Source organism: Scyliorhinus torazame, chromosome 15 (genome assembly GCF_047496885.1).
Source record: "Scyliorhinus torazame isolate Kashiwa2021f chromosome 15, sScyTor2.1, whole genome shotgun sequence".
NCBI lineage: Eukaryota > Metazoa > Chordata > Chondrichthyes > Carcharhiniformes > Scyliorhinidae > Scyliorhinus > Scyliorhinus torazame.
Window position 1 is genome coordinate 157,749,982 of NC_092721.1, and position 14,484 is coordinate 157,764,465.

General features: G+C 43.1%; 1 protein-coding gene across 1 annotated transcript in view; it reads left to right on the forward strand.

The window, feature by feature from the left end:
• brca2 (BRCA2 DNA repair associated) overlaps positions 1-14,202 on the forward strand; it is a 169,988-nt gene extending 155,786 nt beyond the window's left edge. Inside the window, 3 exon segments of the mRNA XM_072476994.1 lie at positions 1,316-1,465; positions 12,965-13,935; positions 13,937-14,202. Coding sequence (XP_072333095.1) covers positions 1,316-1,465; positions 12,965-13,935; positions 13,937-14,075 — 1,260 coding nt within the window. The 3' untranslated portion in view covers positions 14,076-14,202.
• Positions 14,203-14,484: the final 282 nt, after the last annotated feature.

A 14,484-nucleotide genomic window follows, 5' to 3' on the forward strand; every position in this document is an offset into this window, starting at 1 on the left:
AATGTGCAAACTCCATACGGATAGTGACCCAGAGCCGGGATCGAACCTGGGACCTCTGTGCCATGAGGCTGCAGGGCTAACCCACTGCGCCACCATGCTGCCCTCAGTGTGCAAAACTGACAACAGATTGGCAAACCATTTTATTCCCGGCCCAATTATCTTTTCCATTGAGAAGGTTCCAATTCACTAACTGCCTGTTTTGTGCTGACAGACATTGACCTGTTCCGCCCCCACCATCTTTTGGATTAAACCAAACCTGCCTGCTTCAGTGGATGGAAACAAAATCCTCTGGCACCATTAGAAGATATGGGATTGTCTTTCAGCTTTTTTAACTTTATTCTTTAATAGGCTATATCATAATTCTCTCATTTAACTTTGATAATCAAGTTCTATGTCACTGGTTTTCTTTTTGTTTGATTTTCCAATTAAGGGGCAATTTAGCGTGAGCAATCCACCTACCCTGCACATCTTTGGGTTGTGGGGGTGAGACCCACGCAGGCATGGGGAGAATGTGCAAACTCCACACGAACAGATTGTTCCCTCACTCTGCAGGAACAGAGAATCTGATCATTCATTTATTTGTGGGACCTTCAATGCAGAAGTTAGCTGCCGCTTTTACCTACACAAAATAGAGTCATAGAGTCCCGACAGTGGAGAAGGAGACCATTCGGCCCCTATAAGTCTGCACCAACCCTCCGAAAGAGCATCCTACCCAGGCCCACTCCCCCACCCTATTCCCGTAACCCCACCTAACCTGCACATTTGGACTATGGGAGGAAACCGGAGCACCCGGAGGAAACCCACAAAGACATTGGGAGAACTGTGTGGGAGCACACAGTCACTCAAAGCCGGAACTGAACCGGGATCCCTGGTGCTGTGATGCAGCAGTGCTAATCACTGTGCCGCCCTATCAAAACTTGTTGGAATGCTTTGAGGGTCTGAAAATGCAAGTTCTTTCCAATAAAGCTTTATTACAAAAGTGATTTAATTTAGCATCAGAGAGCTGAAAAGTGTTCTTTTAAGTGGCTGGTGGAGTTTGACTGACACCCCTGGCATTGCTGCCAGTTGATACTTTATTTTTTATCAAATTTACTTATCACGTCAGTGAAGAGATTATTTCAAATGTATTAAAAGGTAAATTGCTATTGTGATTAAATGTACTTTGAGTTACATAAATAAAACCACATTAAAATAATTTGTCCTAATAATACTAATGCCATAATTTGCATATCTATCACCACCTTCGAAAATTTGGTACTCCAGTTATAACGTTTTTCAGTTTATTAGCATATGCGTTCTTAACGTCTTACTTTAGAATCTACAGAGTTTTATCAAGGACACTAAGGAAAAGGTGGTGACTATGCTTGAAACAATCAATACTCCAAGGTCTTCCAGAGATTTCAGTGCTGACCTACTTGCTCCTAGCCAAAGGAAGTCCAACTTTGTTCCAGTTAATAGCACTATGGTATGTGTACATGCATTCTACTGAAAAAGTAGATTTTACTTTGATAAATAATTTGTTTTATTTGCTAGATTTTCCTTATAAACAGGCAGCTAAACATTTTTATACAATGAAACAAAATCATTTCTGTGATCAGCATTTCCACCAACTATTTGGAACGAGATAGATTTATTCCAAGGGAACATTATGATTATTTGGATAGTTGCCATAGTCCATATTGGAACAAACGACATAGATAAGAACAGGGAGGCAGTCTTACAAAGAACATTCCAGAGGGCAGCATGGTGGTGCAGTGGTTAGCACTGCTGCCTCACGATGCCAAGGACCCGGGTTCAATTCTGACCCCAGGTCACTGTCCATGTGGGTTTGCACATTCTCGCCATGTCTGTATGGGTCTCACCCACACAACCCAAAGATGTGCAGGGTAGGTGGAATGGTGACATTAAATTGCCCCTTAATTGAAAAAAAAAGAATTGGGTATTCTAAATTTTTTTAAAAACCAAAGAACATTACAGCACAGGATCAAGCCCTTCAGCCCACTAAGCCTATGCCGTTCCAGATTCCTTATTTAGATCTATTGCCCAAAACGATCCGCATCCCTCCATTCTTCGCTCATTTGTGTGTCTATCAAGATCTTAAACGTTGCTAACGTGCCACTTCTACCATCTCCACTGGCAACGTATTTCAGGCACCCACCACACTCTGCATGAAAAACCTTCCCCGCACCTCTCCCCTAAACTTTCCCCCTCTCACCTTGAACCTGTGCCCCCTTGTAATTGTGTCTTACACCCTGGAAAAAAGCTTTTGGCTATCCACCCTGTCTATGCCTCTCAGAATTTTGTAGACCTCGGTCAGGTCTCTCCTCAGCCTGTGTCTTTCCAACTAAAACAATCCGAGTTTATTCAACCTCTCCTCATAACTAACACCCTCCAGACCAGGCAACATCTTGGTAAACCTTCTTTGCACTCTCTCCAAAGCATCCACGTCCTTCTGATATTGTGGCGACTAGAACTGCCTGCAATATTCTAAATGTGGCCTAACTAAAGTTTTATACAACTAGAACATAGAACATAGAACGATACAGCGCAGTACAGGCCCTTCGGCCCACGATGTTGCACCGACATGGGAAGTAAAAAAAAAGCCATCTAACCTACACTATGCCATTATCATCCATATGCTTATCCAATAAACTTTTAAATGCCCTCAATGTTGGCGAGTTCACTACTGTGGCAGGTAGGGCATTCCACGGCCTCACCACTCTTTGCGTAAAGAGCCTACCTCTGACCTCTGTCCTATATCTATTACCCCTCAGTTTAAGGCTATGTCCCCTCGTGCTAGCCATTTCCATCCACGGGAGAAGGCTCTCACTGTCCACCCTATCTAACCCCCTGATCATTTTGTATGCCTCTATGAAGTCTCCTCTTAACCTTCTTCTCTCTAACGAAAACAACCTCAAGTCCATCAGCCTTTCCTCATAAGATTTTCCCTCCATACCAGGCAACGTCCTGGTAAATCTCCTCTGCACCCGCTCCAAAGCTTCCACGTCCTTCCTATAATGCGGTGACCAGAACTGTACGCAATACTCCAAATGCGGCCGTACCAGAGTTTTGTACAGCTGCAACATGACCTCATGACTCCGGAACTCAGTCCCTCTACCAATAAAGGCCAACACTCCATAGGCCTTCTTCACAACCCTATCAACCTGGGTGGCAACTTTCAGGGATCTATGTACATGGACACCTAGATCCACACTGCCAAGAACTTTACCATTAGCCAAATATTCCGCATTCCTGTTATTCCTTCCAAAGTGAATCACCTCACACTTCTCTACATTAAACTCCATTTGCCACCTCTCAGCCCAGCTCTGCAGCTTATCTATGTCCGTCTGTAACCTGCTACATCCTTCCGCACTGTCGACAACACCACCGACTTTAGTGTCGTCTGCAAATTTACTCACCCACCCTTCTGCGCCCTCCTCTAGGTCATTGATAAAAATGACAAACAGCAACGGCCCCAGAACAGATCCTTGTGGTACGCCACAAGGTACGCCAGAACTCCATTCTGAACATTTCCCATCAACCACCACCCTCTGTCTTCTTTCAGCTAGCCAATTTCTGATCCACATCTCTAATTCACCCTCAATCCCCAGCCTCCGTATTTTCTGCAATAGCCTACCGTGAGGAACCTTATCAAACGCTTTACTGAACTCCATATACACATCAACTGCTCTACCCTCGTCTACCTGTTCAGTCACCTTCTCAAAGAACTCGATAAGGTTTGTGAGGCATGACCTACCCTTCACAAAGCCATGCTGACTATCTCGAATCATATTATTCCTATCTAGATGATTATAAATCTTATCTCTTATAATCCCCTCCAAGACTTTACGCACAACAGACGTGAGGCTCACCGGTCTATAGTTGCCGGGGTTGTCTCTACTCCCCTTCTTGAACAAAGGGACCACATTTGCTATCCTCCAGTCCTCTGGCACTATTCCTGTAGCCAATGATGACATAAAAATCAAAGCCAAAGGCCCAGCAATCTCTTCCCTGGCTTCCCAGAGAATCCTAGGATAAATCCCATCAGGACCCGGGGACTTATCTATTTTCAGCCTGTCCAGAATTGCCAACACCTCTTTCCTACGTACCTCAATGCCATCTATTCTATTAGCCTGGGTCTCAGCATTCTCCTCCACAACATTCTCTTTTTCCTGAGTGAATACTGACGAAAAATATTCATTTAGTATCTCGCCTATCTCTTCAGACTCCACACACAACTTCCCATCCCTGTCCTTGACTGACCCTACTCTTACCCTAGTCATTCTTTTATTCCTGACATACCTATAGAAAGCTTTTGGGTTTTCCTTGATCCTACCTGCCAAATACTTCTCATGTCCCCTCCTTGCTCGCCTTCGCTCTCTCTTTAGATCCTTCTTCGCTACCTTGTAACTATCAAGCGCCCCAACTGAAACTTCACACCTCATCTTCACATAGGCCTCCTTCTTCCTCTTAACAAGAGATTCCACTTCTTTGGTAAACCACGGTTCCCTCGCTCGACGCCTTCCTCCCTGCCTGACCAGTACGTACTTATCAAGAACACGCAGTAGTTGTTCCTTGAACAAGCTCCACATATCCAGTGTGACCAACACTTGCATCCTACCTCTCCAACCTATCCCCCCCCCAAGTCATGTCTAATGGCATCATAATTGCCCTTCCCCCAGCTATAACTCTTGCCCTGCGGGGGATACTTATCCCTTTCCATCACTAACGTAAACGTCACCGAATTGTGGTCACTGTCCCCAAAGTGCTCACCTACCTCCAAATCTAACACCTGGCCTGGTTCATTACCCAAAACCAAATCCAATGTGGCCTCTCCTCTTGTTGGCCTGTCAACATATTGTGTCAGGAAACCCTCCTGCACACATTGTACAAAAAACGACCCATCTAATGTACTCTAACTATATCGTTTCCAGTCAATATTTGGAAAGTTAAAGTCTCCCATAATAACTACCCTGTTACTTTCGCTCTTATCCAGAATCATCTTCGCCATCCTTTCCTCTACATCCCTAGAACTATTTGGAGGCCTATAGAAAACTCCCAACAGGGTGACCTCTCCTTTCCTGTTTCTAACCTCAGCCCATACTACCTTGGAAGAAGGGTCCCCATCTAGCATCCTCTCTGCCACCGTAATACTGTTTTTGACTAGCAGCGCCACACCTCCCCCTCTTTTGCCTCCTTCTCTGAGCTTACTAAAACACCTAAACCCCGGAACCTGCAACAACCATTCTTGTCCCTGCTCTATCCATGTCTCCGAAATGGCCACAACATCGAAGTCCCAGGTACCAACCAACCATGCTGCCAGTTCCCCTACCTTATTTCGTATACTCCTGGCATTGAAGTAGACACTTCAAACCACCTACCTGAACACTGGCCCCCTCCTGCGAAGTCAAATCTGTGCTCCTGACCTCTATACTCTCAATCTCTCGTACCCTAAAATTACAATCAAGGTTCCCATGCCCCTGCTGCATTAGTTTAAACCCCCCCCAAAGAGCACTAACAAATCTCCCCCCCAGGATATTTGTGCCCCTCAGGTTCAGATGTAGACTATCCTGTCTGTAGAGGTCCCACCTTCCCCAGAAAGAGCCCCAATTATCCAGAAATCTGAATCCCTCCCGCCTGCACCATCCCTGTAGCCACGTGTTTAATTGCTCTCTCTCCCTATTCCTCATCTCATTATCACGTGGCACGGGCAACAACCCAGAGATAACAACTCTGTTTGTTCTAGTTCTGAGCTTCCATCCTAGCTCCCTGAAAGCCTGCCTGACATCCTTGTCCCCTTTCCTACCTATGTCGTTAGTGCCAATGTGGACCACGACTTGGGGCTGCTCCCCCTCCCCCTTAAGGACCCGGAAAACTGTAACATGACCTGCCAACTCTTGTACTCAATGCCCCAGCTAATGAAGGCAAGCATGCCTTCTGGCTTCTTCACCACCTTATCCACCTACATGGTCACTTTCATGGAACTATGGACCTGACTGTCCAGATCCCTCTGCATGTCAGTGCTCCTAAAGGTTCTGCCATTTACTGTATAATTCACAAAAGAATGTCATCTTCCAAAATGAATCGCCCCATTTGTACAGATTGAACTTCCATCTCACATTTCTCTTCAATCTATCTATATTCTGCTGTATTCTCTGATAGTCCCCTTCACTATCTGTAACTCCATCTATCTTAGTGTCATCTGCAAACATGACCTTCCCCGCACAAAACCATGTTGCCTATCACTAACAAGTCCATTCACTTCCAAATGTGAATAAATCCTGTCCCTTAGTATTTTCTCCCAACAGCTTCCCCACCATTGACGTCAAGCTCACCGGCCTCTGGATTATCCCTACTTCCCTTCTTAAACAAAGGGACAACATTGGCTATCCTCCAGTCCTCTGGAACCTCGCCTGTGGTCAAAGATGATGCAAAGATATCTGTTAAGGTCCCAGCTATTTCCCTTCTTGCCTCCCATAGTAACCTGGGATGTTTCCCATCAAGTCCAGGGGACTTGTCTACCTTAATGCATTTTAAGATATCCAACACTTCCTCCTTCGTTATGCTGACATGTCCTAGAGTATTCACACACCCATCCCTAAGCTCAACATTCGTCATGTCCCCCTCCATGGTAAATACTGATGCAAAGTATTCATTCAGGATCTCACCCATGTCCTCTGACTCCACGCATAACTTTCCTCCTTTGTCCTTGAGTGGACCTACTCTTTCCCTAGCTACCCTCTTGCTCCTTATATATGTATAAAAGGCCTTGGGATTTTCCTTGACCCTGCTTGCCAATGACATTTCATGGCCTCTTTTAGCCCTCCTAACTCCCCGTTTGAGTTTGTTCATACTTTCCCTATATTCTTCAAAAGCTTTGTCTGTTTTAGTTGCCTAGACTTTTGAGTATGCTCCCTTTTTACATAGAATTTTACACTGCAGAAGGAGGCCATTCGGCCCATCGAGTCTGCACCGGCTCTTGGAAAGAGCACCCTACCCAAGGTCAACATCTCCACCCTATCCCCATAACCCAGTAACCCCACCTAATCCCCATAACCCAGTAACCCCACCCAACACTAAGGGCAATTTTTGGACACTATGGGCAATTTATCATGGCCAATCCACCTAACCCACACGTCTTTGGACTGTGGGAGGAAACCAGCGCACCCGGAGGAAACCCACTCACACACGGGGAGAATGTGCAGACTCCGCACAGACAGTGACCCAAGCCTGGAATCGAACCTGGGACCCTGGAGCTGTGAAGCAATTGTGCTATCCACAATGCTACCGTGCTGCCCTTTTTGACTCGTCTCACAATTTCTCCTGTCATCCATGGTTCCCTAATCCTGCCATTGCTTGTTGAAACATTATCAGAGATTAGGCTCTAAATTAAAAAGCAGGACCTTGAGGGTAATAATCTGGATTATTGCACAACCCATGTGGAAACTGGCATAGGAACAGAAGGATCAAGAGAATTAACACACGGCTGAAGGGCTGGTGTAGGAAGAGGGAATCCTTTTCATGGAACACTGACGCCATTTCTATGACAGGAAGGGGCTGTATGGATGGTATTGCTCCACCTTAACCGGGATGGAATCCATGTCACAGCAGAAAGGGTAAATAGGGAGGCAGCAAAGATTTTAAACTAATACGGTGGGGTAGGGGAATCAACAAGAAACATGAGCAGCCTAAATGTATAAAAACAGGACAGGAGAACATAGGAAAGATAAAGGAAGGGAGGACATTGATGGCAAGGTAAAAAGAACAGGAGTCTTAAAAAGTTGGTTAAACATACAGTTGGAAGAAATCCTGTTAAAAGTGAGTTAAAATGCCTGTACTGCCATGCACAGTGGGAGCTGGAGGTAAACATGCATTTGGAGGAACCAGACATAGCAGAGATTACCGTGACATGGCTACAAAAAATCAGGACTGTGAATTGAATATTGCAGAGTATAATGCTTTTCGAAAAGAAAGAAAGGGGAAAATGGGGAAGTGGATTTGCAGTGTTTAATTGAGATAATATAATGTGAGTAGAAGACAGTGATTCAACAGTCAGCCAGACAAAAATAGAATCCATGTTGGCAGAGATTTTAAAAAATCAATCGCATTAATCGGTGTAGCCCCCGAGTAGCAGAAGGAGGATGAAGGAAGAAATATGCAGACAAATTTATGGGATTGAGTAAAAATAATCAGGGGGATCTCAGCTACTCTGATATTAATAGCACATGAGATGTAGGTAAAGAGGATAAAGAAATGGAGTTCTTACAATGTGTACCAGACTCCTTTCTAACCCAATATGTGAAAAGCTCAACAAGAGAAAATTAGCTATTGGATTTGGTACTGAACCACGGCATGTGAAAGTAAAATTAGGAGATCATCTATGTGATAGTGACCCTAATATGATACATTCTAAGACTATGATAAGAAGGACTTAGATATGACAAAATAAATGATAAATTAAGGATTGGAAAAAAGTGATTTTGAGAGACTGAGAATAGAACTTAAAATAAAACTGTATTGGCAAACAACGATGCAGAACAACAGTAAAACGATATTAAACAGAGTGCAGAGAAAATATATCCCGTTTAAAAGAAAGGACAAACGAAATACTTGTGGAATTCCAGAGTTGAATAAAGAATAATTGAACAACTGAGGATTAGCAAAGAGACATACATTCAATACGTAAACAGCAAAAGACTGCATGATGGGAGATAAAGAGATCAGGGAAGAAGTCAGAAAAGCAAGTAGGAAGGCAATAAGGAATTATAAACTATCAAGGAGCAATAAATAGTAAAATATTTTACAGGAACATAAATAAAACAAGGAAGGCTATGATAGAAACACAACCATAAAGATATAGGCAGGATAAATCCATGGGTAACAAAGAGAAGGCGGAAATATTACAACATTATCTCCCTGGTGTTGGCCAGGGAGATGGAACAGGAAAACATGACATTGACCAATGAGATGAGTAATGAGATAAGCGCATTTAAAATTAAAGGGGGAGGTTTTGAATAAGCATCAGAAACTCAAATGAAAGTCAAATCCACATATTTTAAAAGAATCTAGGGAAGAGGTCGTACAGGCATTGCTTCACATATTTAATAATTCATTAGCAAAGGATGTAGTACCAAAGAACTTCAAATAGATACTGTAATTCTTGTATTTAAAAAGGTGAGCAGTATGTGTCCAGGGAATTGTAGACCTGTCTGCTTAATATCTGTGACAGGGAAAATAATGGAATCCTTATTCAAGGAGAGAATCAAAGAACGTAGAGAAATGAGAAATGTTAATAAATGGTCAGCATGGATTTCAAAAGGATGATTCTTGCTTAACCAATCTTATTGAATTTCTTTTAAAGACAGTAATAGAGAGAATAGAAAGTGATAATGTAGTAGATACAGTTCATCCAAATTTTCAAAAAGTCCTTGATAAGGTGCCCCATAATAGACTAATGAATAAAGTCAGAGAATGTGGAGTCACTGGACAAGTGGCAGAGTGGATTGCTGGTTACCTTCAAGGCAGAAAGCAGAGAGTGGGAGTAAAGGGTAGTTATTCAGAGTAGCAGAAGGTGGGAAGTGATGTTTCACAAGGATCAGTGCTGGGATCACTGCTGTTCATAACTTAGATTAACCATTTACAATCCAAAACACTTTCTAAATTGGCAGATGACACCAAATTGAGAGCGGGTCAAATGGTCAATACTAAGGAGGACTGTAACATATTATAGGTGGACATTAATAAACTTGCAGAATGGGCAAGTAATTGGCGAATTAAGTTCAACACATAAATGTACGGTAGTACTTTTGTTGGGTGGAATGGGGAGGTCACTTCTTAGTTAGAAGGTGCAAGTCTTGGTGGGGTAGAGGAACAAAGGACTCCCAATACATCGGTCATTAAATGTGCCACAGGTTAGTAAAGCCATAAAGGAACCAGCCTACAAGCAATGGTGACGGCGCCGTTGCCGTTCTCCCCGAAGAAATACACCACAAGTCCAGTGGTGGTGGCAACACTAAAAATTTGGGGGCAGTGGAGACGACATAGGGGAAGGACGGGAGCCTCGGTGCGGTCCCCGATAAGAAATAACCATAGGTTTGTCCCGGGGAGAATGGATGGGGGATTTGGAGCATGGCAGAGAGCTGGGGTTGTGCAACTGAGGGATCTGTTCGTAGACGGGACGTTTGCGAGTCTGGGAGCGCTGACGGAAAAATATGGGTTGCCCCAAGGGAATGAATTTCGATACATGCAACTGAGGGCTTTTGCGAGACAGCAGGTGAGGGAATTCCCGCAGCTCCCGATGCAGGAGATTCAAGATAGAGTGATCTCAGGGACATGGGTGGGGGATGGTAGGGTGTCGGATATATACAGGGAAATGAGGGACGAGGGGGAGATCATGGTGGATGAGCTGAAGGGGAAATGGGAAGAAGAGCTGGGGGAAGAGATTGAGGAGAGGCTGTGGGCTGGTGCCCTACGTAGGGTAAACCCGTCGTCCTCGTGCGCCAGGCTAAGCTTGATACAATTCAAGGTTTTACACAGGGCGCATATGACCGGAGCAAAGCTCAGTAAATTTTTCGGGGTAGAGGATAGGTGTGGGAGATGCTCGAGAAGCCCAGCAAACCACACCCACATGTTTTGGTCATGTCCGGCACTGCAGGGGTTCTGGGTGGGGGTGGCAAAGGTGCTTTCGAAGGTGGTGGGGGTCCGGGTCGAGCCAGGCTGGGGGTTGGCTATATTCGGGGTTGCAGAAGAGCCGGGAGTGCAGGAGGCGAAAGAGGCTGATGTCTTGGCCTTTGCGTCCCTAGTAGCCCGGCGAAGGATATTGCTTATGTGGAAAGAAGCCAAACCCCCCGGGCGTGGAGACCTGGATAAATGACATGGCAGGGTTTATAAAACTAGAACGGATAAAGTTTGCACTAAGGGGTTCGGCTCAAGGGTTCACCAGGCAGTGGCAACCGTTCATTGACTACCTCGCAGAACGATAAAGGAAATGGGAAGGTAACAGCAGCAACCCGGGGGGGGGGGGGGGGCGGACGGGTCCCAACCCGGGGGCGGGGGGGGGGGGGGGTCGCCTCAGGGGTGTTTTTGTATAGATATTTGTATTAGGCTATGTATATTGGATTGTTTGATTTTGTTTTTGGAGAGTTATTATTTTTGATATGGCAGTTGCCATTTAGTTTATATATATATATATATATATATATATATATATTATTTATTTATTTGTTAAAAACGGCCACTGTTATTTATACTGTTTTATTGTTGTAAAAAGGAAAACCTTTGTATTTTGTTTGGCCAAAAAATTTGAATAAAATATATTTTAAAAAAAGGTTAGTAAAGCCATAAAAAAAACACGCACCAGGTTTATTTCTCGAGAGATAGATTTCAAAAGTAGGAAATTATGCTAAACCTGTAAGGAACTTTAGTTAGACCATGATTACAGTTTAAGTGTAATTCTGGAGCCATATTATAAAAAGGATATAGAGGCACTGGAGAGGGCACAGAAGATTTACATGGGTTATATCAGAAATTTGTGGGTATACACATCAGTAAAGGGTTGAGGGGCTGGATCTGTTCTCGCCAGCAAAAAAATGGCTGATGGGTGACCTATTAATTAAAGATTTTGATAAATAAATTCAGAGAGAATGTTTCTTGTGATAAAGAGCATATCTAGAGAGTATCAACCTGAGATGGTCACCAAGGAATTCAGAAGAACTTTCTTCACCCAAAGCGTGGTGAGAATGTAGAACTTGCTTTCACAGGAGCACTTGAAATGAATAGAATAATTGATGCATTCAAGGGGAATCTAGACATGGATATGAGAGAGAGAAGGGAATGGAAAGTTACAATGGTAGACTTAGATAGGAGGAGACTTGAGTGAGGCACAAACACCAGCATGGAATGGTTCAGTCAAATGGCCTGTTTCTATGACATATAGACATAGACATAGAACATACAGGGCAGAAGGAGGCCATTCGGCCCATCGAGTCTGCACCGACCCACTTAAGTCCTCACTTCCACCCTATCCCCATAACCCAATAACCCCTCCTAACCTTTTTGGTCACTAAGGGCAATTTATCATGGCCAATCCACCTAACCTGCACGTCTTTGGCCTGTGGGAGGAAACCGGAGCACCTGGAGGAAACCCACGCACACACGGGGAGAACGTGCAGACTCCGCACAGACAGTGACCCAGCAGGGAATCGAACCTGGGACCCTGGCGCTGTGAAGCCACAGTGCTATCCACTTGTGCTACCGTGCTGCCCTACTTTCAACATATCATACAAGTATCTTAAAGACATTTGTTTAGAAATGTGGTGATTTGGAGAATTAAAATATCATTGCTTTTGGAAACAAAGTGCAGCATTAAGTCTAAAAGCTGTCAAATCTAATATTTGTTCATTAGGTTTTACACACTCACAAAAATACATGGGCCTAATGTTATGCATTAAACAAAAACTGACTTTAATAATTCCCAGAAAGCTGCTGGTTTCTTCCTCTCTGGATAGTCTAAATTTCAACTGTGCAGTATACTAGAGGGCCTGTTATAAGGTCCTGTTTAATTAAATAATAATAACAACAATAATATGTATCTATATAGTGCTTTGAACCATTGTAAAATGTCCCAAGATGTTTGGCAGGAGCATAATTCAAGTTGACAGTGAACCAAAGAGACATATTGGAACAGGAGATTTAAAAACGTGGTCAGAGAGAAGTTTTTAATGAGCATCTTAAAACAGGGGAGATTTAGGGAGGAAATTTCAGAGTTTGAGGCCTAAACAGCTGGTCGTACTGCTGCTAGTAGTGGATGGTGCATAAGAATCAATAGTTGGGGAACAGAGATTGGAGGAGCAAGATTTTTAAGACCAACAGATTCTGTTGGAATGGTTCTTTAAAAGTTAACAGCCAAATGTTTCATGGATTCTTTAATTCCTAATGTAATTTTTCTTTTTATACCTCTTGACAGCTAACTTCATCTAGTGTTGAAAGTAAGCCACAGATACTTTCTGCAGCTGGATCCAGACCTTCATTGTGTAGTACAAAAATGGCATCTGATGATTTCCTCACAAATTTGAAGAAGACAAAACTTAATTTTTTGTCTCGGATTCCTTCTCCTGTTCCATTGTCTCCCCTTTGCAATTCAGTTTCACCAACTGTACAGAAAGGGTTTAGACCACCCAGGAGATGTGTCACACCACAAAGATGTGAAAAAGTAATTCAAACTGGAAGCAATAAACTTTCCCAGGCGCCTTCTTTGAAGAGAACTGAAATTTCCAAAATAGCTGAAGATAATTGGGTTACAGATGAGGAACTCGCGATGATAAACACTCAGGCACTTCGTGAAGGTTGGGCAAATGGGCCCAATGAAAGTGGGAAAGGAAAGGTAACAAAGGAACAAGTGATCAGTTCTAAGGACATTACCTTATTATCTGAACATGTTAAAAATCATCCTGAAGTTGATTTAGGGTCTCAAATTTCCAAAATAAGTGAGGACAACTGGGTTACAGATGAGGAACTGGCAATGATAAACACACAAGCACTTTTTGAACGCTGTGCTAATGGGAACATTGACAAGGACAAAGAAAAGATTAAAAAATCACTAATTGCCAATACTACTGACCTTGTCTTACTGCCACAAAACGCTAGTTATCTTGATAGTGAACTTGGGAGAACATTTTCCAAAATTGCTGAAGATAATTGGGTTGCAGATGAAGAGCTTGCAATGATAAACACTCAGGTGCTTTGTGCAGGTTGGGTAAATGGGAGCAGTGTAAATGACAGGGTTGAAAAGGCACAAGTTGTCAGTTCTAATGACACTACCTCAATGCAACAAAATGTTAAAATGTACCTTGACTGTGAACTTGAAACAGTCGTTACTTCACCAGATAAAAGCCCACCTGTTGTACCACAGTCCAAACGAAGACGGAAAAATGAAACGTGTGGTAAATTCAAGTGAAGAAACTTGCCTGTCTGAAAGAACTGTCACTGCACCAAACATTGATGGTGACAAAGCTGATGTACAGGATGAAGATATTTTAGATAGCAAGCAGGTTTTGTTTCGAAGAATAGTAAATTAGGTTATTGCCTTTTTCACTGTATTTGAATATAAACTAGATCCATACATTGTTGGTGATCCCAACTAGTACATTTAAAAACATTTGTAAATGCAATTATATCGGTTTTGAATAAACTATTTTCTTTATATGTCCTGTGTTTCAGAATATGCTGAATATTTTTTTAAATATTTTTATTCAAATCAGAGTACACATAAACATGAACACAATCATTCAAAAACATAACACAATCCCCACAGTTTGACATTTTCACCCCTTAACAACCCCCTCTCTGCCCTCCAAACCTGCTGACAACAAACAGGGACAAGAACAACCTCCATCTCACCCAGAACCCCCTTCTCCAAGTCTCTACAGGCAAAATTAATCTTTTCTAACATATGGAATTCTGCTGCATCCTCAAACCACTCCAGTA